Source organism: Coenobita brevimanus, chromosome 55 (assembly GCF_032717465.1).
Source record: "Coenobita brevimanus isolate Jiangsu-jjx chromosome 55, ASM3271746v2, whole genome shotgun sequence".
In the NCBI taxonomy this organism is placed as follows: Eukaryota; Metazoa; Arthropoda; class Malacostraca; order Decapoda; family Coenobitidae; genus Coenobita; species Coenobita brevimanus.
In genome coordinates this window covers 47,723,444-47,749,694 of record NC_137008.1, presented here as the reverse complement: position 1 = coordinate 47,749,694, position 26,251 = coordinate 47,723,444, and the positions used below count along the sequence as shown (strand labels likewise).

The 26,251-nt window shown below is 41.6% G+C and overlaps 1 protein-coding gene across 1 annotated transcript in view; it reads left to right on the top strand.

Moving 5' to 3' along the window:
- Positions 1 to 26,251, top strand: part of Taf1 (TATA-box binding protein associated factor 1) — a 667,992-nt gene that overhangs the window by 335,076 nt on the left and 306,665 nt on the right. Inside the window, exons 19-20 of the mRNA XM_080273519.1 lie at positions 544 to 677; positions 7,410 to 7,581. Coding sequence (XP_080129645.1) covers positions 544 to 677; positions 7,410 to 7,581 — 306 coding nt within the window. The remainder of the gene's footprint in view (positions 1 to 543; positions 678 to 7,409; positions 7,582 to 26,251) is intronic.

The window sequence follows — 26,251 nt, the reverse complement described above, 5'->3', positions numbered from 1 at the left end:
AGTTATAAGGTAGGCTTGTGTCTCATAGGTTTACTAGTCAGATTGATCTTCCCAGCTTACTACACTTGGTCACCAACAGAGCAGAAAAGGGTGAGAGATATCTTTCAGGTTAGAAAAAGTGCACTGTGGTAGTCATCTAATCATCACTGTAATCTAAGACACACTTGAGTTGCCAGCATGCTTTCAGGAATGTGTGGGAAGGCTGAGAGAAGAATAGTCATTGTGTATTAGTGAAAAAGAATGATACAGTAATTGCCTTTTCACACAGATGACCAACACCATGAACCATGTCTGGCCACCTTGTGGACTGAAGGCTACGGTGTTACAAATATTTTATGAATGGAGGACACCAGTAATCTGGCGTATGGATTATTATTATTTTTTTATTCATTTGTTTTTCCTTCCTCTGTTATGTTATTTAAAAAGAAAAAAAAAAAAAAAAAAAAAACATAATCCATATCCCTTATGCATAATAAATAATGTGTGGTATTAAGAGTAGGAGAAGCTGATAAAAGCTATTATGAATAATATATTTTTTTCCAGATTGCAAAACTGACTAGATGGGAGGTAATTGACGTTGTACGAACATTATCCACTGAGAAAGCTAAAGCAGGCGAAGAAGGAATGAACAAATTTTCACGAGGGAACCGATTTTCTATTGCTGAGCATCAGGAGAGGTAGGTTGTGGTTGAATTTTCACTGTCAGAAAAGCTTTGTATCCTGCTTTGGGGAAAAGTTTTTCACAACAGTACCATACCTTATTAAGTTTCATTTCATTTCATTTACCAAGGCTCCAACATGCTTGCACGTGTCAGCCTAGGTCACCTGTTGTTAGCTGTTTATGTAACTTAATCTCTGGCAGCCTCCCTATTGAGTCTCTTGTCTGTGAGATTACACTCTGTGACCTGATTCTAGGTCTTTTGTGGTCTGCCTTTCACAACCCTACCCTCAACATTCACAGCTCGCACCTTCCATACCCAGTTGTCATCTTCCATTCTCTCAACATGACTGAATCTTCTCAATCTACCCCTCCTGATCACAACACTAACACATTCATATTCCATTCTTCCTTTCAACTCTTCAAATACAGTCCTAATTCCCCAGGCCTCTCATTCAGTTTGCACTACAGTGACCTCTCACATTTGGTGAGTTTTTTTATAGCAAATTCACTTTTGGCAGTGGGATGGGATTGTACATAAAACTCTAATTTGGCGACATAAATCTCACATTTGGTGAGTTGTTTATAATAAAAATATACTGTAACTGTATTCTATAATACTGTCAAAACGTTCTGGAAACATTCTGATATCAGACAGGCTGTTATCTTTATGGTAGATGCCTGGCATAGAATTATTAATGCTACCATTAAGCATGGATGGGCACCACTTCTCCCTGATCTCATCGCGGATGGTGCCGACAGCGACGCGGACACAGCCACAGCGTCAGCAGAAGGAACAGCTTATGAAAGAAGCGGCAGAAACAGCAATAAGTGTTCCAGTATTTAATGAAGTTAATGAAGAACATTTGGGTGAGATGATATAGTAGAGTCCTCATACAACACGAGATAAATTATGTAGAACCTCTTGCAAAATCAGTTTCGCTCTAAAACGTGACATATATTTACATGTAAAAAGGGGGTTAGGTTCTAGGAGCCTCGTATTTTTCGATAAAAATATATTTAAAGATAGATTATTACAGATACGTCTGCCCTAAGACACCGAAGATAGTGTGTTTACATACGACCTCACCGACTGGACGCATCAGTGCATAGGTACTGCATTCTAACCTAATATAACCAATTAAATTTAATTGGTAACACAACCACAATGACTCAATAATAAACAAAATATCAGGGTATTATCCTGACGAGGTAAAGCCAATTTATATGTTACAAGATGGGAGTAGGCAACACAAGATAACTAAATCTGACTGTGTAAAAACTGAGAAAAACAAAGTGAAAAGAAAACTGAACAAATAGTTAAATGATGAAAAATAATAAAAATATTAACTCCAGCCTCAAAACACAGGTCCGAAAGTAAATAAAATTAGCTGACATAAGCAAGGGCAAAATAAACACAATGAAAAATACCTGATATAATACAAGCTAATAATACTTACAATATTTACAGAGACAATGAAACACAAAAGAATGAGAAAAACAGTCCACCTGATAATACCCTGAATAATTACACTAAAGTCTGGGAACAAATTGCCAGACAAAAGAAATAAAATCATAAAATGAGAGAATTAAACAGCACTTGAAGAGGGAAACCTGTACTGTACACAGGAAAAATCATCTGGTAAATTACCAATATGCTGGAAATCGAACCAGGGACTCTCAGGTGAGAGCCAGGCAGCATACCACTACACCACGACCAGGTAAAAGTTAACTCACGTTGTCACAATCTTGTAACCAACGTCCCTCCGCCCCCACTGTGGGCATCAAGAGGATGAGTTAACCCCCTGGCACTCGGGCAAGTAGATGCTTTTAATCTATCCCAAGCACTTACGGCAAGTCAGAATGAAGAGGGAAACCTGTACTGTACACAGGAAAAATCATCTGGTAAATTACCAGTATGCTGGGAATCGAACCAGGGACTCTCAGGTGAGAGCCAGGCAGCATACCACTACACCACGACCAGGTAAAAGTTAACTCACGTTGTCACAATCTTGTAACCAACGTCCCTCCGCCCCCACTGTGGGCATCAAGAGGATGAGTTAACCCCCTGGCACTCGGGCAAGTAGATGCTTTTAATCTATCCCAAGCACTTACGGCAAGTCAGAATGAAGGGAGAACCTGTACTGTACACAGGAAAAATCATCTGGTAAATTACCAATATGCTGGGAATCGAACCAGGGACTCTCAGGTGAGAGCCAGGCAGCATACCACTACACCACGACCAGGTAAAAGTTAACTCACGTTGTCACAATCTTGTAACCAACGTCCCTCCGCCCCACTGTGGGCATCAAGAGGATGAGTTAACCCCCTGGCACTCGGGCAAGTAGATGCTTTTAATCTATCCCAAGCACTTACGGCAAGTCAGAATGAAGAGGGAAACCTGTACTGTACACAGGAAAAATCATCTGGTAAATTACCAATATGCTGGGAATTGAACCAGGGACTCTCAGGTGAGAGCCAGGCAGCATACCACTACACCACGACCAGGTAAAAGTTAACTCACGTTGTCACAATCTTGTAACCAACGTCCCTCCGCCCCCACTGTGGGCATCAAGAGGATGAGTTAACCCCCTGGCACTCGGGCAAGTAGATGCTTTTAATCTATCCCAAGCACTTACGGCAAGTCAGAATGAAGAGGGAAACCTGTACTGTACACAGGAAAAATCATCTGGTAAATTACCAATATGCTGGGAATCGAACCAGGGACTCTCAGGTGAGAGCCAGGCAGCATACCACTACACCACGACCAGGTAAAAGTTAACTCACGTTGTCACAATCTTGTAACCAACGTCCCTCCGCCCACTGTGGGCATCAAGAGGATGAGTTAACCCCCTGGCACTCGGGCAAGTAGATGCTTTTAATCTATCCCAAGCACTTACGGCAAGTCAGAATGAAGGGAGAACCTGTACTGTACACAGGAAAAATCATCTGGTAAATTACCAATATGCTGGGAATCGAACCAGGGACTCTCAGGTGAGAGCCAGGCAGCATACCACTACACCACGACCAGGTAAAAGTTAACTCTCGTTGTCACAATCTTGTAACCAACGTCCCTCCGCCCCCACTGTGGGCATCAAGAGGATGAGTTAACCCCCTGGCACTCGGGCAAGTAGATGCTTTTAATCTATCCCAAGCACTTACGGCAAGTCTTCATTCTGACTTGCCGTAAGTGCTTGGGATAGATTAAAAGCATCTACTTGCCCGAGTGCCAGGGGGTTAACTCATCCTCTTGATGCCCACAGTGGGGGCGGAGGGACGTTGGTTACAAGATTGTGACAACGAGAGTTAACTTTTACCTGGTCGTGGTGTAGTGGTATGCTGCCTGGCTCTCACCTGAGAGTCCCTGGTTCGATTCCCAGCATATTGGTAATTTACCAGATGATTTTTCCTGTGTACAGTACAGGTTTCCCTCTTCATTCTGACTTGCCGTAAGTGCTTGGGATAGATTAAAAGCATCTACTTGCCCGAGTGCCAGGGGGTTAACTCATCCTCTTGATGCCCACAGTGGGGGCGGAGGGACGTTGGTTACAAGATTGTGACAACGTGAGTTAACTTTTACCTGGTCGTGGTGTAGTGGTATGCTGCCTGGCTCTCACCTGAGAGTCCCTGGTTCAATTCCCAGCATATTGGTAATTTACCAGATGATTTTCCTGTGTACAGTACAGGTTTCCTCTTCATTCTGACTTGCCGTAAGTGCTTGGGATAGATTAAAAGCATCTACTTGCCCGAGTGCCAGGGGGTTAACTCATCCTCTTGATGCCCGCGGGGGGGCGGAGGGACGTTGGTTACAAGATTGTGACAACGTGAGTTAACTTTTACCTGGTCGTGGTGTAGTGGTATGCTGCCTGGCTCTCACCTGAGAGTCCCTGGTTCGATTCCCAGCATATTGGTAATTTACCAGATGATTTTTCCTGTGTACAGTACAGGTTTCCCTCTTCATTCTGACTTGCCGTAAGTGCTTGGGATAGATTAAAAGCATCTACTTGCCCGAGTGCCAGGGGGTTAACTCATCCTCTTGATGCCCACAGTGGGGGCGGAGGGACGTTGGTTACAAGATTGTGACAACGTGAGTTAACTTTTACCTGGTCGTGGTGTAGTGGTATGCTGCCTGGCTCTCACCTGAGAGTCCCTGGTTCGATTCCCAGCTATTGGTAATTTACCAGATGATTTTTCCTGTGTACAGTACAGGTTTCCCTCTTCATTCTGACTTGCCGTAAGTGCTTGGGATAGATTAAAAGCATCTACTTGCCCGAGTGCCAGGGGGTTAACTCATCCTCTTGATGCCCACAGTGGGGGCGGAGGGACGTTGGTTACAAGATTGTGACAACGTGAGTTAACTTTTACCTGGTCGTGGTGTAGTGGTATGCTGCCTGGCTCTCACCTGAGAGTCCCTGGTTCGATTCCCAGCATATTGGTAATTTACCAGATAAACAGCACTTGATTGCTACAAATAATAATAATAACAATAGTACTTGTGATTGGATGCTGATACAAAGTGAAAAGGCGTTCAGAAATATGTACAACACACAGAATACTGCTTCTCCTCCCTCTCTGATCTCCAGTCCAAACACTCCCTCTCCCGATGCCAATCCCACAAAAACTCTATCTCCATTCAAAATTCTCCACCTTATATACCCTCCGGCTGCATGCACGTATCAACATGCAGCTGGAGGCCAGACAAGAAATGTACAGAAAAGAGCTAGGCAAATTAATCTCTTCCCCATACTTCAAACGTTATAAATATTGCTGGTGAGTACAAATCTTTATGTTGCCCGTTTAAGCTCCACCAAAAGTCACAGATATTAAAAACAATTTTAGTCACACCCATGTCGAGAGAGCAAAGAGAATTAACTAAGACTTTATAAATGTGTACAAAATAACAGGCAAAAACATGACAGTGAGTGCATGTGCGTGGATGCTAGTGCACTAGTGCACATAGCATCGACGTACACACACGCGCCTAGCGACATGCATGCATTATACATACATGTATAATATACACACACACAAAATATACACATTCTTACACATGTAACAATAGTGTCTTCACGTATCGTAAGATCCAAATTTTCTTGACCAAAGACCGTCAGTTCATAACAAAGATCGAACACAATTCCCCCCCCCCCCACCTCTTTGCACTAAAGGTGAATACATGAATTTTACTGCTTCCTCATGATTAACTTTTTTTTCCAATAAAGAAAACTATCCACTAAGGCATCCACGCACCATACACCACGTCTACATCTGTCTGTCTATATATAGCCCAACACCCTAATCCCGCAAAGGGTGGCTGCAGACAAAACACTTCCAAGTCACTCTGTCTCCCACCATTTAACTGCCCTCCCCCCAACTCACTCCCTTCTCCCTTTTATACCTCTCAACTCCATCCCTCCACCTCATCCTCAGTCTTCCCCTCCCTCTCCCTCCCTCTACTTCACCTGCATACACCCTCTTAGTCAGTCTTTCATTCTCCATTCTCTGCACATGTCCAAACCACCTCATTGTATTTCTCCTAATTTTCTCAGTCATATCCACATCCACCCCACAACGTTCCTTCACTTCTTCATTCGTCAACCTGTCCCTCCGTGTTACACCACATGCTTCTGTCAGGTAACTCATTTCCACTGCTCTCACTCTTAACTTGTTTCCCTTTACCAAGGTCCAAGCCTCGCTTATACTATCATGCAGTGACTTCTTAACTTCCATACTCACCTCCCTATTTCTCATCACTGCTTTCATTGAACAAACAACCTTCCTTCCCTGCTGTACCCTTTCAATCACTTCATCCCCCAAACTTCCATCCTTACTCATCACACTACCCAAGTACTTGATTGCACTCACATTTTCCATATCCTCACCAGCCAGCCTCACTGTGCATTCTGAGTTCATTCCTGTCAAATACCATAACTTTTCTCTTGTTAACATTAACTTTCAGATTCCTCTTCCTACACACTGTCCCAAATTCATTCACCAAACCTTGCAACTCCCATTCATTTTCACTCAGCAATATTGTATCATCAGCAAAGAGCAACACCGGAATCCTCCACATTTCATCCTCATTCATTAGAGCCACCCTCACATCCAGTGCCCTACCTTCCACCTCCTTTACAACCCCATCCATTTTCTTTTCTTATGTGAGTTTTCTGTTTTGTATTGTTTCTTGGCTAAAATACATGAAATTGAATCATGTTTTGTGTGTTTATCACGATTTACACCCAGTAATGTTATAATATACGTGGAAAATCAGTCCAGTCATGCATACCCAGAAACAATTTATTCTTTTCCCATTGGTTTTTCAGTTCATATTTGGCGAATTCCAGTTTGGCTAGTTTTTTTTTTTTTTTTTTTCGTACCTGTTACTCGCCAAATGTGAGAGTTCACTGTACACATCCATCTGGTCATTATTATTTTTCCGTACATTTGAACCTACAAATATCCACCTTCCTTACTGCCCAGCTCTTGCCACCATACAACATTACACTCCTGACACAAGCTGTATACGGTGGTCCCATAGCACAGAGAGAGAGCCCTCTTTGTCAGGAGATGCAGCAGCATCCTGAACTTCCTGCAACAACTCCTTACCTTTGCCATCGCACAGAAAATGTCCCCCAAAGAGAAGAACTTCTCCATACACTCGTGGCTCTCCAGCAAGAATAATCTTTACTGTGTGCTTCATAACTCCAGAGTATATAAATAACAGAGTGTATAAAGTATATCTTTTCCATTTCAGATATAAAGAAGAGTGTCAACGTATTTTTGATCTACAGAACAGAGTCTTAGCCTCTGAAGAAGTACTGTCTACAGATGAAGGTTCCTCAGAGGAAGAGGACAATGATTCTGACATGGAGGAAAAAGGAAAATACATTGAAAATATTCTTGCAAATAAAAAGACAACATCACAGGTAAGGAATTTTTAAATTTGTTGAATTAACTTTTTCTCATACTTTAGTCCATCCATGTGTTTCTTTTTCCATACAGTATTAGCCTAAATGGAATTTAGTTTATTTAACATCTTCAGTATGAGAGGTTTGTAATAAGTTGAATTAAATTGCCTGGAGGTAGTAAGGCTAAACTAAGATGCCATCATCGTGCAAGGGTTAAGTGTAAATTATTTTCTGATCCCTTCAGAATGAGTTACCTTCTCCAAACTGAAGGTACAAAAGGTTTGATAATAATATACAGTCACACCTCGTGTGTTTCGTATCATTTCATTGTTTCATTTGTTTAGGCTCCAACATGCTTGCATGCATTGGCCTTGGTCACCTAATGGCAGCTCTCCATGCTGCTTCATCTCTGGCAGCCTCCCTATTCAGTTCCTTATCCCAGAGGTCACGCTTAATGACCCTCTCCCAAGTCTTTTTTGATCTGTGTCTCACAACTTTAACCCTAATGTTAACACTTCTCACATTATGCACCCAATCGTCATTCCCCATCCTTTCCACGTGCCCAAGCCATCTCAAACTACCTCTCTTCATCACAACACCAATACACTCCAGTCCCATCCTACTTCTTAACTCTTTCATTATAAACATAGCCCCCCCAGCCCTGACATTCAAAGACTCTCTGCACATCCACCTAATCATTGTCATTTCTGTATTTTTTTTTTTTTTTTTTTTTTTTTTTAATGCGAGGAAGAAGGAACCAAAGGCCATGAGCCCACGATAACAGTTCCCTCCAAGAGAAAAACAAAATACAAGAGAGAGCCAAATTCAAGATCCATTCATTTTGAGATGCCTGGACACACTGCGTTTGAAAGACTGGAGATCATAGGCAGCAGGAAATACAGACAGAGGGAGAGTTCCAGAGTTGACCAGTTGCATAAATGAAGGACTGGGAGTAACGGTTAACTCTTGCATTAGAAAGTTGGACAGAAAAGGGATGAGCGTGTGCTGGTAGATGGGTGCTACGCGCCCGTCGTAGTGGTGGAGGAATGCATGCAGACAGTTCAGAGGAGCAGTGACCATTAAAGTAGCAATAGAAAAGAGATAAAGATGCAACAGTGCAGCGAAGAGACAGAGGTTGAAGGGAGTCAGTAAGAGGAGGAGAGTTGATGAGACAAAAAGCCTTTGACTCCACCCTGTTGAGAAGAGCTGTATGTGGGGAGCCTCCCCACACATGAGAGTTGTACTCCACACAGGGGCGGATAAAACCCCTGTATAGAGTCACCAGTTGTGCAGGGGTAAAGAAGGAACGGAGTCGGCTTAGCACACCCAGTCTCTTGGAAGCAGATTTTACAAGAGATGTAATATGATCTTTCCAAGATAAGTCTCGAGTAAATGAAACCCCAAGCATGTTCAAGGATGATGCAGGATTCAGCTGAATATTATTAAACATTAGTGGGTATACCTGTGGAAGATTTTGATGGGTTGATAGGTGCAAAAACTGAGTCTTAGATGCATTAAAAACAACAAGATTATTTTTACCCCAATCAGAGATATGAGCCAAGTCAGACATTAGGTGTGCCATAGCCTCATCCCTTGTTTTTTGAAGTAACTGCTGAGATGGGCGTTGCGGGAACCGAATGGGAAGGTGAAGGGTGGAGTCATCAGCATTTGAGTGGATAGGGTTAGATGTACAGCTTAGAAGGTCATTGATGAATAAAAGGAAGAGTTGGTGATAGGACAGAGCCCTGAGGAACACCACTGCTGATAGATCTAGGAGAAGAACGATGGCCGTCTACGACAGCAGCTATAAAACGACCAGAAAGGAAGCTAGCGATGAAGGCACAGGTAGAAGGATAGAAACCGTAAGAGGGCAGTTTGGACATTAAAGATGTATGTCAGACTCAATTACAAGCCTTTGAGCTGTCAAGTGCAGTGGCAAAGCTTTCGCCAAAGTCACGAAAGGAGGATGACCAGGAGTCTGTAAGGTAAGTGAGAAGATCGCCAGTGGAGCGTCCCTGATGGAACCCGTACTGACGATCAGAAAGAAGGTTGTGATAGGAAAGATGCCTTAAAATTTTTCTATTGAGAATTGACTAGAAAACTTTTGAAATACAGGATGTTAAAGCAATTGGACGATAGTTGGAGGGTTGGGTGTGGTCACCCTTCTCTGGGACTGGCAGTATGTTTAAGTTTGCGAATATCTTCTTTTTTCTAACTACCCAGGTCTCACTACCATACAGCATTACCACACTGTCATAACACATGTTGCATACAAAAATCCTTCAGCACAGAGGGAGAGCCCTCTCAGTGTCAGGAGAGGCAACAGCTCCCTGAACTTCTTACTCTAGCCACAAAACTAGCTCCAGCCCCATTTCCAGCACATAACATGTCTCCCAGGTAACAAAACTCTTCTACATACTGTACTTGAGAGACTCGCCAGCAAGATCAATCCTTTCACTCCTGACAATCTCCACATGCTCTCCCTGACACACCTCACACATAAAATCAGCATTATCTTGCAGTCTACTTCTAATACCACTACGTCGCTTATGCACCCACTTATCACAAACACAGCACAAGATGGGATTACTTCTGATGCCCTTGTGGCAAACACACATGGCCACTCTCTGTCGTCTTTGACAGTACTGCCACCAACCCTACGTACCATTACCTTTGTATCTGCATTTACTCTAAAGCCCTTGTGCCCCATACCATCTCTCTACTTCCTAAATCTTTCCTCCACCTGTCTTTCATTCTCTGCAGTCAACACCAGATCATAACATATATCTTCCACATGAGTCCGTCCGAAGTCATGTGAGAGGGCTTCAAGCACCATGATAAATAAGAAGAGGCTCAAGACTGACCCCTGATGCACACCAACATTCACAGAAAACACATTTGAGTCTCATCACTCAAATCTCGTTTCACTTTCACCTGGGTGCGAGCACCCATGTACATAACCATAACCACTCTAACCAGCCACTCTTTGATCCCAGGCTTCCTCATTGCCCACTTCACCACCACCTTAGGAACTCTGTCAAAGGCCTTCTCCAAATCAACATAATCAAAATACAGATCCCTTTTCTCCTATATATTTTTCCTGAAGGTGTCAGACAATGAATATGGAATCATTTGCCCCTTCACCTGGCATAAACCCAAACTGCATCTCATCAATATTCACTCTTTCTCTAATCATACCTTCTAAAACTCTCTCCATTATCTTCTTTATCTAGTCCAAAAGTTTTATGACTCTATGATTTCCACTTTCCATAGCTTCATCCTTCCACTTATACAGATTTACAGTTACACTCTTCAGCCAATCTTCTAGGACAGCACACTCATATATAATTGTAGTTATCAGATCAGTAATTAATCCCACTCCTATATCTCATGAGGCCTTCAGCATTTCAGCAGTCAACTAGACACACCTGCTGCCTTCCCCAACCTGCATCCTGCCTGTTGGCATGCTAATGGTAGCAGCATCAATCAGTGGCCAAGGGCCAAACACTGGGTATGCTGACTCCAAGCCTTCCCTGTTCCAGTCAAACTCCTCATTGAGCAACCAGTTACAATGCTCTCTCTAGGCATCCTTAATATCCCCACTCTTCACTACCACCTGTCCTCGAGTACTCTTCACAACCTACTCACCCATGATATCCCTGTTTTCCCTCTTGATCTGATTTTCCACCTTAAATGTATTCTTCTTTTCCACACTACTTAGGTTATCCAGTAAAAGTCTCTGAGACTCAAATTTTGCTCTGTATACCCCTTTTCTAGCTCTATACTTGGATGCCAAGTATTCCTCTTTGTTACAACTCCTTATCCATTCCCGGAGAAGACTTTTTTTTCTCCTTAACAGCAGCTTTTACAGCCTCATCCCACCACCAAGTTACTTTATGTCTTGTGGGGGGGGGGGGGGCCTAGTCCATCCTCATACTCAGTCAGTAACTCTCAGGAGATTTTTCTCAAAAGCTCTGTATTGTCTCGCTACTTGCAATACAGTGATAATTGAAATCCCACCACATACTAATTTATCATATAGTGAGATTTATACAGCATAGGTTCAGTGGGGATAGGGAGGGAGGCCTGTGACCACATAACATAAAATCTCAAAAAGTAGCATCCTTGCTACACATAATTTCCAAGTCACATATTTCATTACTTCACACATAAAAAGTTATCACTTCACTTAATATCACACACTGCACTATTTGTTATGCACTTGCACTATTATTTGGTGATAACAGTGGTGTTTCAATAGTCTTGCATGCACAAAATGGAATGAAAAGGAGATGATCACAGAGAATGTAAACATTGGATGGCCATCATGGCCCAAACAGCTGACTGTCGACATGCGCACAGAAGGCACTGTGTACGCATGAGATTGTTATACGCCTCGGTCACCCAATGACAGCTCTCCACACTGCTCAATCCCTGCAATCTCCTCTTTCAGTTCCTCATCCCATGTCCCAGGTCTCTTTCAGTCTGCCTTTCACAACCCTACTCTGACATTCACACATCTCACTTGTCATCCTTCTGCCTGTCGCAACCCTACTCCTGACATTCACACATCTCACTTGTCATCCTTCATCCTCTTAACATGCCCAAACCTTCTCAGTCTGCACTTCATCACAGCACCAGTGCATTCTAGTCTTGTCCTTCCTCTCAGCTCTTCAGTTAGAATCCTCATCCCCCCCCCCCTCCAGGCCTATTGAGGTTGCACTACTTATCTGTCTAATCATAATGATTTCCTTATATTTGAGCCTTTGAATATCCTCTTCCTTTACTGCTCTGGCCTCACTACCATACATCACTACTCCTTATTCATGCCACATTTCCCTTAGCATGGAGGGAGAGCCCTCTTAATATTAGGTGAGGCAAGAGCACCATCAGAATTATCATATAAGTGAATTTCTCCATTGTTATTCCAAAACTAGGTACAAGTATAACTTTTAGATTCTTATTCTAGGAATTTATTATATGACAAGTGAATGTATAGTGAGGCCTGACTGCAGCATATGGTACTGCGGTTCATGACCTTTAAGACGCAGCATTGTGCAAGATGCACCGTGATTTGGGAATTGCAAATCTGAGGAAAAAATTATTGTCTCAACGCACACCACAGAAAGCTTACTTGGTATGGGAGGTGTTTTCTCTGAAATTCACGCTTACCTTCCGTAGTTGCCTTTCAGTAATGTCCATCAGTCACAGGATTTTTTTTTTTTTAATAGGAATTACTGTATACAGTAATAATAAAAACTGCAATAATTGTATAACAACACTGTAGTCAGCATTGCTTGATAAGAGTCATTTTCACTCAGGTACACATTTTTTTTTTTTTTTTTTTTTCCCGAAAAGTGCCAGTCTTGTTGGTGCCTTTATATTAACATAAAATTGTATAACAGTAATATAAAAATCCTGTAAGACAACCTTCACGTCTGACAAGATGTTCTTCCCACTTCCTCACGTTGTATGACCAATTCCCCAGCTTTGTGCCTACACTAAGAAACTAATCTGCACCACTTGCAGAATAAAATAACATACAAGTCACCATTGCATAAAGATCTACTAAATTATTATTTCTTCTTAAATGAAATTAAAACCACACAACTGAACCCGGTAAGGTCCATTCTTTAGCTTGTTTTTAAAAAAAATACAGGCCAGTAAAAGTTGCAGTAAATCCTGTTTATCCTCACATCAAATGCTAGCTAAACTAATGGCATTGATAATAAAAATAGAATATGTAAAGTCATGTACAGCAAGATCTTGAAGCATTTATTTATCCTAAAATACAGTACCTGATTCTGTTCAGTTTTGTTCGTATGATACCAAATAAATTTATATACATCATCAGTTTATGCAGTTATTTGATAATCTTATAGTACCTAGCAAGCCAGTCTTGTGTTCGTGAGAATGTGTTTAACACTATTTAAATCTGATCTGTTAATGACTCCCAATCCTGATCCTCTCATGTGCCTACTATAAATCCCTCTGTTACCCCAAATATAGACATTTATAATTCTTTGTGCACAGGCAGCTGTCAGACTGATGACAGTGATCATGTAAGGCATAAATAAGTGGGAGAAATTCACTTCAGCACATGACTGTATCTGTCTACATTCTCTCCCTCTCTATTTTTTCACACACTTTTCGTATTTCTGTTCCTTTTCTCATTTCCTCTTTCTTTCATTTCCTACTTCTCGTACTTCTACCCCTTTCTCTCTTATTTATTTTTCATGACACATCTGAAGGTTATAAAAAAATCAAGAGAAAATTCAGTTAAAAAGGAAGTTACTGTCATTTCCCCCCCCCCTCTTTCTCTCTTTCTCTCTCTCACACACACACACACACACACACACACACACACAGGTACCTCCTCAGACTTGCATCCTCTCTTACCCCATTCTTTTTTCACTCACAATATACTGCTACACATAATGCTTCCTTCTTAATTTTGGTTAACTTGTGACACACTCTTTATCCACAAGCTGTCCTTCCCTCGTGTAGCATTTTTCCTCTTCATCCTTTCTTTCCTTAACAGACAATCATGCTGTTCACACATATACATCCTTGCACACACTTACTTCCAACACTTCCTCTCATTTCACACACCTTCCCTAACGTAAAGCCCCATTCGAAAAATTCTCCCTGGCTCATTGTTTTTCTCACTATTATTTTACACAATACTTCTTTTGTTATGTTGTTGTACTTATTATACTTGCACTTGGGATTTGAGAATGGTTTCTATGTTCTGTTTGACATGATGTGTCTGTCTGTCTGGTTGTCTGTCCGTCTGTGAACAGAGTAAAGAGTTTATCTGACTTTAACCACTCTTTGCTTAAGGGATGAAGGTCAGCCTAGGGGTTGACATTGTGTATTGAAAACTACATAAAGGTCACAGGGCTAGATCAAAGTGCTAAGGTCAATGTAAAAGAAAAGTTTTTATCCAATTAAAACCAAGCTTGCGGAAAGATTGAGCACTGGACAAGAAGGGAGGAATTCGGTTTGAGAACAGTCTAAAATTATGGTCCCAGGGCAGTCAAATTTAGACCCACATGTTTGTATGTGAAGAAAATAGTTACCACAGTTTTTATCTTATTTGGACCAGACTTACGGGCATTGTTGACGGTCAGCCAAGGGCTTGACCCATTGGTTCAGTGGTCAGGGTCACATTGCAAGATCAGCTTTAAAAGTTTATGTCTTCATTAAACAAAACCATATGGAATAAGACAGAGATACAGAGGTTTGATCTTGAAGTCAACCAATTAAAATTCAAGGTCACAGCTAAAGATCAGAGTCGTAGGACAAGATCAGTTCAAAAAGGATTGGTCTGATATGAAGCAAAGTTACTGGAGCATTTGGGAGCATTTGGTCAAAAGGCAAGGTCCCAGAATAAAGTCAAATGTTTGGCCCCTAGACCAGTTGGTGGATGCAGGTGTGGCACTCTCAGGGACTTCCTTCTAGTTGCTTATTTGATTAAGTGAATAAGGGATAGGTTAAAGCTGAAGGTGATGAAGACATAAAGAAATGAGAAATTTTTATAAGAATAATTACTACACCACAGTAGGAAACAAATTTTGGATATTTTTTCTACTCTTGTCAGTTCCATTGTCCACCCCTGCACTTTGTTTATTATCCATGACAACATGCAACGAGTGTGTGTGATTTGACTAAAGATCGTCTGCAAATGCTATCACTTATCATAAACACATTCACACACACACACACACACACACACAGATATCTTTCTCTAGACTTATATAATAAGGGTGAAAAAAAAACATGTGCCAAAAGTAAGTGGAAAAGAGAACTGAAAAAAAGACTGGTTCAACAAAAGGTGTATGATAGCAAAAAAAAGAAAGGGATGAGGCATGGAACAAATAGAGAAAGATAGGGTACAATAGGACAAAGGAAGAATATAAAGAACTAGAAATGAATACATGAGAATACGTAGTGAAGAAGAAAAAAAAACTTGAAAAAGGTATAATTGACAAATGTATGGAAGAACCAAATTGTTTTTTAGGTTTTGTTAATGGCAAATTGAAAAAGAAGAAAGAAATTAGTAAGCTGAAAGCAGATGGTAAGGTCTATAAAGATGCGGTAATGCAAGCTGAAATGATGAACAAATGCTTCCAATCAGTTTTCACCAAGGAAAACAGTTTTTTGGAGGGGGAGGGAGTGATTAGAAATGTTATGTTAAAAGATATAAAAGAATCAGTGCAGGAAGTGTATAAATTACTGGAAACTCATGATATAAGGAAGGCCCCAGGACCTGATGGAATCTCTAATTGGATACTAAAGGATTACAGAGAACAGCTGATAGGTAAAGTTTGTGGTTTAATTATGTGTTCTCTGGAAGAAGGGGAAAGTTCCTCAGAAATGGAAGAAGGCCAGTGTGGTACCAGTTTGCAAGGGGGGGAATAAGGAAGAACACCTGAATTATAGACCAGAGTCCCTGACCAACATGGTCGCAAAATTGTGCGAGAGAATCCTGAAAGGCAAATGGATAAAGTATCTCGAGAAGATGGACATGTTGACAGGAAGTCAGTTTGGATTCAGAACTGGGAGGTCATTTGTCCCTAATTTGCTGAGCTTCTACTCAAGGGTAATTGATGTGCTACAGGAGAGATAGTTGAGTAATTTGGTGAGCTTCTACCCACAAGGGCAATTGACATGCTACAGGACAGAGATAGTTGGGTGGATTGTGTGTATATAGATCTGGAGAAAGCCTTCAACAAGGTGTCCCATAAGCAACTAATGTGGAAATTGGAGCACATAGGAGGACTTAAGGAGAACTTCTTGGAGTGGACGAGAGACTTCACGAGAGACAGACAGATGAGGACAGCTATAAAGAACAGGGTTTCAGGGTGGAGGGAAGTAATAAGCAGAGTCCCACAGGGCTCGGTGCTAGCGCCCATAATGTTCCTGATTTACATAAATGATATAGTAGATGAATTGAACAGCCATGCATATCTGTTTGCAGATGATACAAAGACCGTGAGGAAAGTGTAAGTTGAAGAAGATTGTAAAATGCTGCAGGAAGATCTGGATTGGATCATTATTGGAGCTGGATATGGGAAATGAAATTTAACACACAAAAAATGTAAAATCTTGGAAATGGGTAAAACTACCAAGAGACCATCACTGAATTATTTGATGGGTAATGAACAGATCACAAAAGCGAGAGAAGAGAACGACCTGGGAGTGTTGGTCCAGGGTAATTTGTCACCCGTAAAACACATTAACAAGATTGTCAGAGGGACATATAAGATCATGACAAACATAAGAGTCACATTTCAATACATGGACAAGGAGACGAAAAAATCAATAGCAGCTAAGATCCACCCCAAATTGGAATAGGCAGCAGTGGTTTGGTCCCCACATAAAAAGAAGGATATAAACATAATGATGATAAACAAGATTGAGAGAATACAAAAAACAGCAGTCAAGATGGTCTCTAGCCTGACGGATCTGTCATACAGGGAAAGAATAGAAAAGCTGAGTCTACCTTCCTTAGAAGAAAGAAGAGAGAGGGACGACATGATTGCAGTGTTCAGGGCTATAATTGGAGTAGACAAAATTGACAGATCTGTTTGTATAGGATGAGAGAGTAACAAGAGGATATGGAAGCAAATTAAAAAGCCAATTTGCTTGAAGGATATCAAGAAACACAGTTTTCCATATCGATGCATTGACCTATGGAAAAACCTGGACAAAAAGATTGTCCAGTCCAAAAACTTGAGAGTTCAAAACAAAGTTTGACTTTCTGAGACACGGAGACAGTGTGTACCACACACACACACACACACACACACACACACACACACACACAGGACATTGTCAGCGGCGGAGCTCCATGCAGATCGTGGGAAAATAACACAAAATTGGCGGCGAAAAGGGAGCATGCCTATTGTGAAGATGCAAATTGAATGCATGAGTGGTGGTCCCATCCCATTTAATTGAAAATAAGATGGAGAACTGGTCAAATAACAGTAAACCTGATAATCCTGACCATAATGCCCATCTCTTGGATTTATTCTTGACAAATAATCCAGATCAATACAGGATAGAGGTACTGTCACCACTTGGATCCTCTGACCACAATCTCATCAAAGCCTCATTAGTTAACCCTCCTACACCTCCCCATTCTGAACCTGTCAGGGTTACCCGATGGCACTTTGACAGGGCAGACTGGGATGGATTTAGAAATTATCTTGCTGATGTTCCATGGCAGTCTTTCTTCTCTAGTGATCCCAATTCTACCCAGTCCCACATTTGCGACCTAATACTAGCTGGTATGGATTTATTCATACCAAGTCAACAATTCACTAAAAGATCAAACTCTCCAAAATTGTTTGATGGCAATTGTGCCAGAGCAACAGCCCAAAAGTCATTAGCATATAACTCTTACTTAAAATCAAAAACATCTGAATCACTCTCCCAATTTAAAATTGCTAGAAATCATGCAAAAGCTGTATTAAATCTATCTAAATCAAACTTTCTTCAAAAGCAAGCATCAAAACTACTTAACAACCCTAATGACAATAGAATATTCTGGTCAACTCTTAATTCTTTCAATAATAACTTTAACAAGTCATCTTCCATTCCCCCACTAAAATCTTCAGATGGCAATATTGCAAATGACCCACGAGGGAAAGCAGATATCTTTGCTAGTACCTTTGCAAGAAACTCTACCATAGATGATACCAGCCAGAATGTCTCAGTACTGGAACTTGATTCTCCCGAAATTGCCCCACTTAAAATACAGACAAGATTCGTAAAATCCATCCCAGACAATTTACTTACCAACAGAGCTCCAGGCCCAGATGGAATTCCGCCAATTGTTTTGAAAAAGTGTTCCCCTGAACTTGCCTCTGTCCTAGCTAAATTATTCAGACTATGCATACGTACTTCTTTATTCCCAAATTCATGGAAAGAAGCCAATATCCACCCAGTTCCGAAGAAAGGAAGTTCGTCTGACCCCTCCAATTACAGACCAATAGCTGTCACATCTTCTCTTGGTAAGGTATTTGAAACTTTAATTAATAAGCATATTGTTAAACATCTTGAATCCAACAACTTAATTAGTGATAGACAATACGGTTTTCGCCGCGAAAGATCCACCATTGACATACTCAATCTCTTAACTCATACCATCCATCAGTCAATTGATCTACATGGAGAAACTCATGCAGTAGCTCTTGATATCTCTAAAGCTTTCGACAGAGTATGGCACCGTTCCCTGCTGTCCAAACTCCCTTGCTATGAACTAACGTCTTTTGTTCCTTTGATTTCTTCATATCTTAGTGACAGGAAAATAAGAGTAAAAGTAGATGATGTATATTCAAATTTCCACTCAGTTAACGCCGGCGTGCCACAGGGATTAGTTCTGGCGCCAACCCTATTTCTGGTTCATATTAATGATCTGTTATCTGTCACTCACAATCCCATTCACTCATATGCAGATGACTCAACACTACATAGTTCATTCACACTCAGACATCCAATTACAAAGTCTAATATCTCTACCTCTCAACTCAGTACAGCCATCTCCATAAATCAAGATCTATCTACAATTAGTGAATGGGGACAAAACAACCTTGTCTCTTTTAATGCTAGTAAAACTAAATATATACAGTTTACTAATAGACAGATATTGCCAGATTCGTACATTACCTTCAGTGCTACTAATATTCCCATCTCCAAAAATATTGAAATTCTTGGTGTCTCACTTAACAGTGCCCTCAGCTGGACCTCTCATGTCAGATCACTTGCTAAAACCACCTCAAAGAAACTTGGATTATTGTACAGAGTCCGTAACTTCTTCGCCGATGAGCAGTTAGCTATAATTTATAAGAGTCATGTGCGCTCTCAGCTTGAATATTGCTCACCCTTGTGGGATGGTTGTGGAGAGGTTGCATTAAGACAACTAGAAAAAATTCAGAATAAAGCTGTTAGAATCATTAACAACCCTGCCATTACATATAAACTACCTCCCCTGCAAGTAAGAAGGAATGTTGCCTCCCTTGCATTATTTTACAGATATTTTTTGGCAAATGCTCAGACGAAGTTGCGTCCATGGTGCCACCTCTCCATGCCTTCCCTCGTGCTACACGGGCATCTGGTAGCGCTCATGACTGGAATGTCACTCCACCATATTGCAGAACTTCTGCCTATCAGAATTCTTTCATTCCCTGAACTGCATCTCTCTGGAACTCGCTTCCCCAGAGTTGTTTTCCTCCAAATTTCTACCTACAACTGTTCAAGTCTAACTGTTACAGATATTTTATGAACAGAGGACACCAGTAATCTGGTGTATGGATTTTTTTTTTTTTTTCCCATTTGTTTTTCCTTCTTCTGTTCTGTTATTAAAAAAAAACACACACACACACACACACACACACACACACACACACACACACAGTGATGGTTTAAGATTTTGTACGATTGAGCCATGGCGGAGAGAGGCAGTGCATTATTTACATCCTTTATATGCAAGAGCATGTAGAGGTTGGGGGAGTGGACTTTCAGACCACCACTTGGTGCTGGTGAGAATCAAGGTCCAAATAAAATGGAGAAATAGAGGAAGGGGAGAACATGAGGAAGGAATACATACAAGGAGGGTGGAAAGGTTACAGGAGGATGGAAAAAGGCAGCATATAAGAGAAGTGGAGGAGCCTTTGGGGAAATATGGATTGGAGCAGATGGAGGATGTGGAAGGTGTGTGCAAGATATTCATAGAAGAAATCTGTGCAGCATGTGAGGTGGTGTGTGGGGGTGAAGAGAAGAAGAAAGGGGATACAGGGAACAGCATGGTGGAATGAAGTGGTGAGACAGGCAGTGGCACAAAGGAAGAAAGGATATAGTGAGTGGATGAGAAACAGGGGCATGGAGGAAGTTGAGACACGGAAGAGAGAGTTGTATGTAGAGAGGATGAAAGAGGTGAAGAGGTTAGGAAGAGAGAGTAAGAAGAGAGTGGATGAGGAATTTGTGAAGAAATTTGTGTGTAAAGTGGAGGAAATGTAAGAAAATGTTCTGGAATGAGGTAAAGAGAGATAGACAGGGTGTCAAAGAAGTTAGTCAGGGAGAGAAATATAAAAATGGTATATTGCTAGTGGAGAAAGGAGGAGGAGTGAGCAGATGGAGAGAACACTTTAAGGAATTGTTGAACGTAGAGAATGAAAGTAATGCGAGTTTAAGTGGCAGGGGAATGGATGTGAGACGGAGGGATAATAGAAGAAAGTAAGAAATCAGGAAAATGGAAGTTGTGGAAGCAATGAAGAAAGTTAGAATAGGGAAAGCCCCAGGAATTGATGGAGTGTGTGGTGAAATGCTGAAGCATTGGGGGAGAGATAGTAGTAGAATGGATGTGGAAGATGTGCAGATTGGCCTGCAAGGCACATAGAGTCCTGGAAGAATGGAAGTCTAGTATATATATTCCCCTGTACAAAGGAAAAGGAGAAAAAGAAGTGTGTGGTAGTCATAGGGGCATTTGTCTTCTTAGTGTAATAGGAGAAGTATATGGTAGGATACTTACTGACTGAGTTAGGGAAATACCAGGGAGGTTTTAGGAAGGAAGATATTCATTCTTAGATCTTTAGTGGAAAAGTTTCTAGAGAAGGGAAAGAAGTTGTGTGCGACCTTCATGGATTTGGAGAAGGCATATGACAGTTTGGGTAGACATGGAAAGTATTAAAAATGTATGAAGTAGATGGGAAGTTGTTGAATGCCGTGAAGAGTATGTATGAGGGTGCTAAGGCTGCAGTGTTGTAGATAGTGAACTGAGTGAAGTTTCCATTTGAAGGTTGGATTGAAACAGGGATGTGTCATGTCTCCATGGTTGTTCAGTCTGTATATGGATGGGGTTATAAAAAAGATACAAGGTAGAGCAGTGAATGTTGGAGTGGCCCCAATGAGAGAGGGCATTGTTTGGAAACTCCCTATACTATTGTTTGCAGATGATACTGTGTTGTTAAGTGAAGACTAAGGGGAGCTGCGAGGCTTGGTGGATGAGTTTGGGTAGTTTTGTATGAAACGTAATCTAAAGGTGAATGTAGGGAAGAGTAAAGTTATGGTCTTCGAGAGAAATTAAGTCAGTGAATGTACAGTGAGGTTGGATGAGGAGGAAAAGGCTAATGTGAGTGCATTTAAGTACTTGGGTAGGGTGATGAGTAAGGATGGAAGTTTAAGAGGGTGAAGTGCTTGAAAGGGTACAGCAAGGAAGAAAGGTTGCTGGTTCCTTGAAAGCAGTGATAAGAAACTGGGAGGTGAGCATGGAAATGAAAAAGTTACTACATGACAGTATTGTGATACCACCTCAAATGTATGGAATTGAAGCTTGGATCTTGTTGGAGGGACAGAAGTCAAGAGTGAGAGCAGTGAAAGTGAGTTATTTGAGAGGAGCATGTGGAATCACATGGAGAGACAGACTGGCAAATGAGGAAGCGAAGGAGCACTGTGGTTTGAATGTGGATGTGATAGGAAGCATTAGGAGAAATTACATCGGTGTGGTTTGGCCATGTGGAGAGGATGGAGAGTGAGAGACTGACAAGGAGAGTGTATGTGAGTGGGGTGGAAGGAGGGAGAGGGAGGGGGAGGCCAAGGATGAGATGAAGGGATGGAGTGGAGAGGTATATGAGAGAGGGGTCTCTGAGCTAAGAGCAAGGCAATGAAATGGCAGGGGACAGAGCAACATGGAGGTGATTTGTTTATGGCCACCCCATACAGGATTAAGGTGTCTGGCAATAGATAGATAGATGGTGAGTTCGTGGGATTCTCCAGTGGAGACCAAAGTAATCTGAAGTATCAAACTGAATCATACAATAGTATCAAGTGTGGAGAAAATGACTGAGAAGAATGCCCAGGAATTAAAACAGGTATGGGCAATAATTAGTGAATTACAGGAACGAACCACGGAACAGGAGAGGAAGGTAGAGTTGAGAAGTAAGTTAGAGAGTGTCTGCTCATGCAGTGTTGACCAGGAGAGAAAGATGTCTGAACTGAAAACGGTAATGAGTCAGCCGCAAGTGAAATAAAACGGATTAAATGGGAAAATCGACTAGAGGAGGAAGGGGACAAGATGAAATGTGAACTTGATGAGCATGAATCTAAAACTAAGATGTGCGAGGAACATATCAAGGAAATACAAGAACACCACTAGATATGGAAGAAAACTCAAGTAAGATAAAATAAATCTTAAGGAGATTTTAGAACTACAGAGAGAGGAAAACCAGGAAAAGGTGGAGAAGGAAGTGGTGAAGATGCTAAAAAGTAAAGAATCACTTGTCAGAGATGCAGCAGACAAGAGAAAAATGCATGATTATCTCAGGTTTGTAAGAAAAACTAATGTCAGTGAGGTCAGAAAGAGAGAGGGAAGAACTGAGAAGGACGAAGGAAATAGTGTCAATAGTTATGAAAGGAGATGACAAAACCCAAGAGGAGATCGAAGAAGTGTTTGGGCTGAGAAAGTATGGGGAGGAAGTGGCAAGGCCACTAAAAGTAATACCTGTATTTCAGTCTCACATTTTAGTAAATGAAATAATGAACAAGACTTTGAAATTAGCAGATAAGGAAGGATTCAAAAATATCTGGATAAGGAGAGATGCAGTGAGGAAGAGAGAGCTAAAATAAATGAACTTGTTAACCCGAGGCATCCCGATAATGTATGGATACGTTGCAACGTTTTGTCACGGTGAATCCCAGTAACGTATCCATACATTCTGCAATTGCAAGGTCCGTCATTTCCACAATTTTCAAATTTTGCACGTGATTTTTGGTACGTAGACACGGGACACTTTCCTCAACCTGCCACCAGGTGGGGACAATGCCTTACCCCACGTGACCCCTCCTCCCCACGCCATTGTTTTGGCAACTCACCTGTTACCAGTGACCTGGCCAGTAAAGACATGTCGCACCACGGTACGAAACTCAAGGCGAGAGTGATTCCCTAATCGATGACGATGTGGAGGACAAATAGTGTGTGGTGCCAGAGGAAGAAACGAGCAGAAGCGATGAAGAGGTAATGTCACCAAGGAAGGTGTGTTATGTTGATGTGTTTGGTGAATGAAACAACGCTTATGTCGCCTATATTACTGTGTGAAAACCAGTATATTTTTGTACTACTTATAAATTCGTACCAAATGAACAAATATCTACCTATTCTGAGTGGTTTGCAACAGTTACCGCTACATAGAAAATGCGACACGCACAGCGCGGCTCCAGAGAATATGGTACCAGGTGTTTAAAGGATCACCTGTTTAGACCACTTCTAAGCTCAGGTGAGCATTTTGGGGGGCATTTTCCAATGTTTCTCATAAAAAGCAGAGGTTTTAGCCAAGAAAAACTTTTTCAAAAATCTGCCATGATGGGGGGGGGGGGGGGGGGGCTCAGTGATGAAAAATCAGTCGGGATGCAGCAGGTTAAGGAAGTGAAGGAAAAAAACAACCAGAGAATGGAGGAAGAGAAGACCGAGTTCTATTGAAGAGTTATGGATCAGAAATTGAGGAAGTGGCCCGAAGGAGAGGGAAGGACAGTATAAATAACAGTGCAAAAAGATTGGATTTGGCATATGCTAATGAAGATGGTCTAATTTCAGCAAGGACAGAAATGGACAATTTCTTGACGGAAAATGAGCTAGACATTATGTACTTCGTACAGACCAAGGTAAGAGAGAATATTGATATCCAAATGGGAGATGGGAAATTTACAAGATATGGAGAAGAGATAGAAAAGAAAAAATGGGAGGAGGAGTGATGATAGCAGTGAAAAAATGTGGATAGTGTGGAACTGGGAGAAGGTATGGCTGAAGTGATAAACATGGTAATTGAAACCAGAGGGAAAGGCAAGGGAGACATCGCAGTAGCATATGTCCCCCTCAAGACAAGGGCATGGAATGAGGAGGAATATCAGGAGATGTTGTTGGACATGCCTAGATGTCCACAGAAAGTGATTGAGAAAGGCAGCAACATAATTCTGATGGATGACTTCAATTGCAAAGAGGTAAACTGGAAGGAGTGGGACTCAGGAAACAGCAAAGATTCGTGGGGCAGTATACTATTATATATAGCAATGGGTAATGTAATGACCCATTGGGTCAAAGAAGAGGCAAGATTTAGGGTTAGTGCCCCTCCCCGGAAAACAACTAACTAAAAAAACAAACAAGAAGCCTCGGACAAGGACTGACCAAACGATGACGACCCAGGACCGGACAAAGGACTTGGTAATGGCTACGTGGAATGTAAGAGGAGCGAATGATGAGGTGAAAGAGAGAGAGATTGTCCAGGTGCTTGAGGGTGCAAAAGTGGATGTATGTGGAATGACTGAAACAAAATGGTGAGGAGAAAGTGTGAGAGAATGGGAGTATGGATGGGGTATATGTGCAGGAGTAGATGAGAATGAGAGGGTAAAGGAAGGAGTATGTATAGTTGTGAGTAAAAGATGGAAGAACAGCATAAGACAGTATGGATCAGTTGGGTCAAGGATTGTGTGGGTAAAGTTGAAAGTTGGAATACAAATGTGGGTGATTGTGTGTGGGTATACGCCAACGCAAGATCGTGCTAGCAGAGTGAGAGAAGAGTTCTGGACAAATGTGGAAGTGTGCATGGAAAAGTTTGGAAGGAATGAGAAAGTGTTTTTGATCGGTGATATGAATGGTAAAGTAGGGAATGTGAAGGTGGATGGAATAGTTGGTGAGTGGGGTGTGCCTGCTGCGATAGATGAGAAAGGCAGTGTGTTAGTGGACATTTGTGCTGGGAGGGGGTTGATGATAGCCAATACCCTCTTCAGGCATAAAATGATCCACTGGTATACATGGCGAGTGATGAGAAGGGTGGGTGGTGAACTGAATGAAAGGAAGGCAATGATTGATTATGTGTGTGTGGATGAAAGGATGTGAAGATGTGTAATGGATGCAAGAGCTTATAGAGGTTGGGGGAGTTGACTTTCTGACCACTACTTGGTGGTAGCCAGAATTAGGATACAAGTAAGATGGAGGAATAGAAGAAGGGAAAGACAAGAGGAAGGAGTACTGTAATTGCAAGGAGAGTGGAAAGGTTACAAGAGGATGAGAAAAAGGCAGAGTATAAGAGAGAAGTGGAGGAATGATTGGGCAAATATGAATTGGGGCAGATGGGGGACGTGGAAGGTGTGTGCAAGATATTTACAGAAGAAATATGTGCAGCATGTGATCTGGTGTGTGGGAGGAAGAGAAGATGGAGGGGGGTGCAAGGAACAGCGTGGTGGACTGAAGAGGTGAGACAGGCTGTGGCACAAAAGAAGAAAGCATACAATGAATGGATGAGAAGTAGGGGTGTGGAAGAGGTTGAGAGGCGGAAGAGAGAGTTGTATGTAGAAAGAAAGAGAGAGGTGAAAAGATTAGTAAGAGAGAGTAAGAAAGGAGTGGATGAGGGATTTGGAAGGAGTTTGAGTGTAAAGTGGAGGGACTGTAAGAAGATGTTCTGGAAAGAGGTAAAGAGAGTAAAACTGAGTGGAAGTGAGGTTAGCAGGGGAGTGAAAGATAAAAATGGTAGATTACTAGTGGAGAAGGGAGAAAAAGTGAGCAGATGGACAGAACACTTTAGGGAATTGTTGAACATACAGCACGGAAGTAATGCGAGTATAAGTGGCTGGGGAATGGCTGGGAGAAGGAGGGAGGTGAGAATACATGAAGAAATCAGTAGGATAGAAGTTG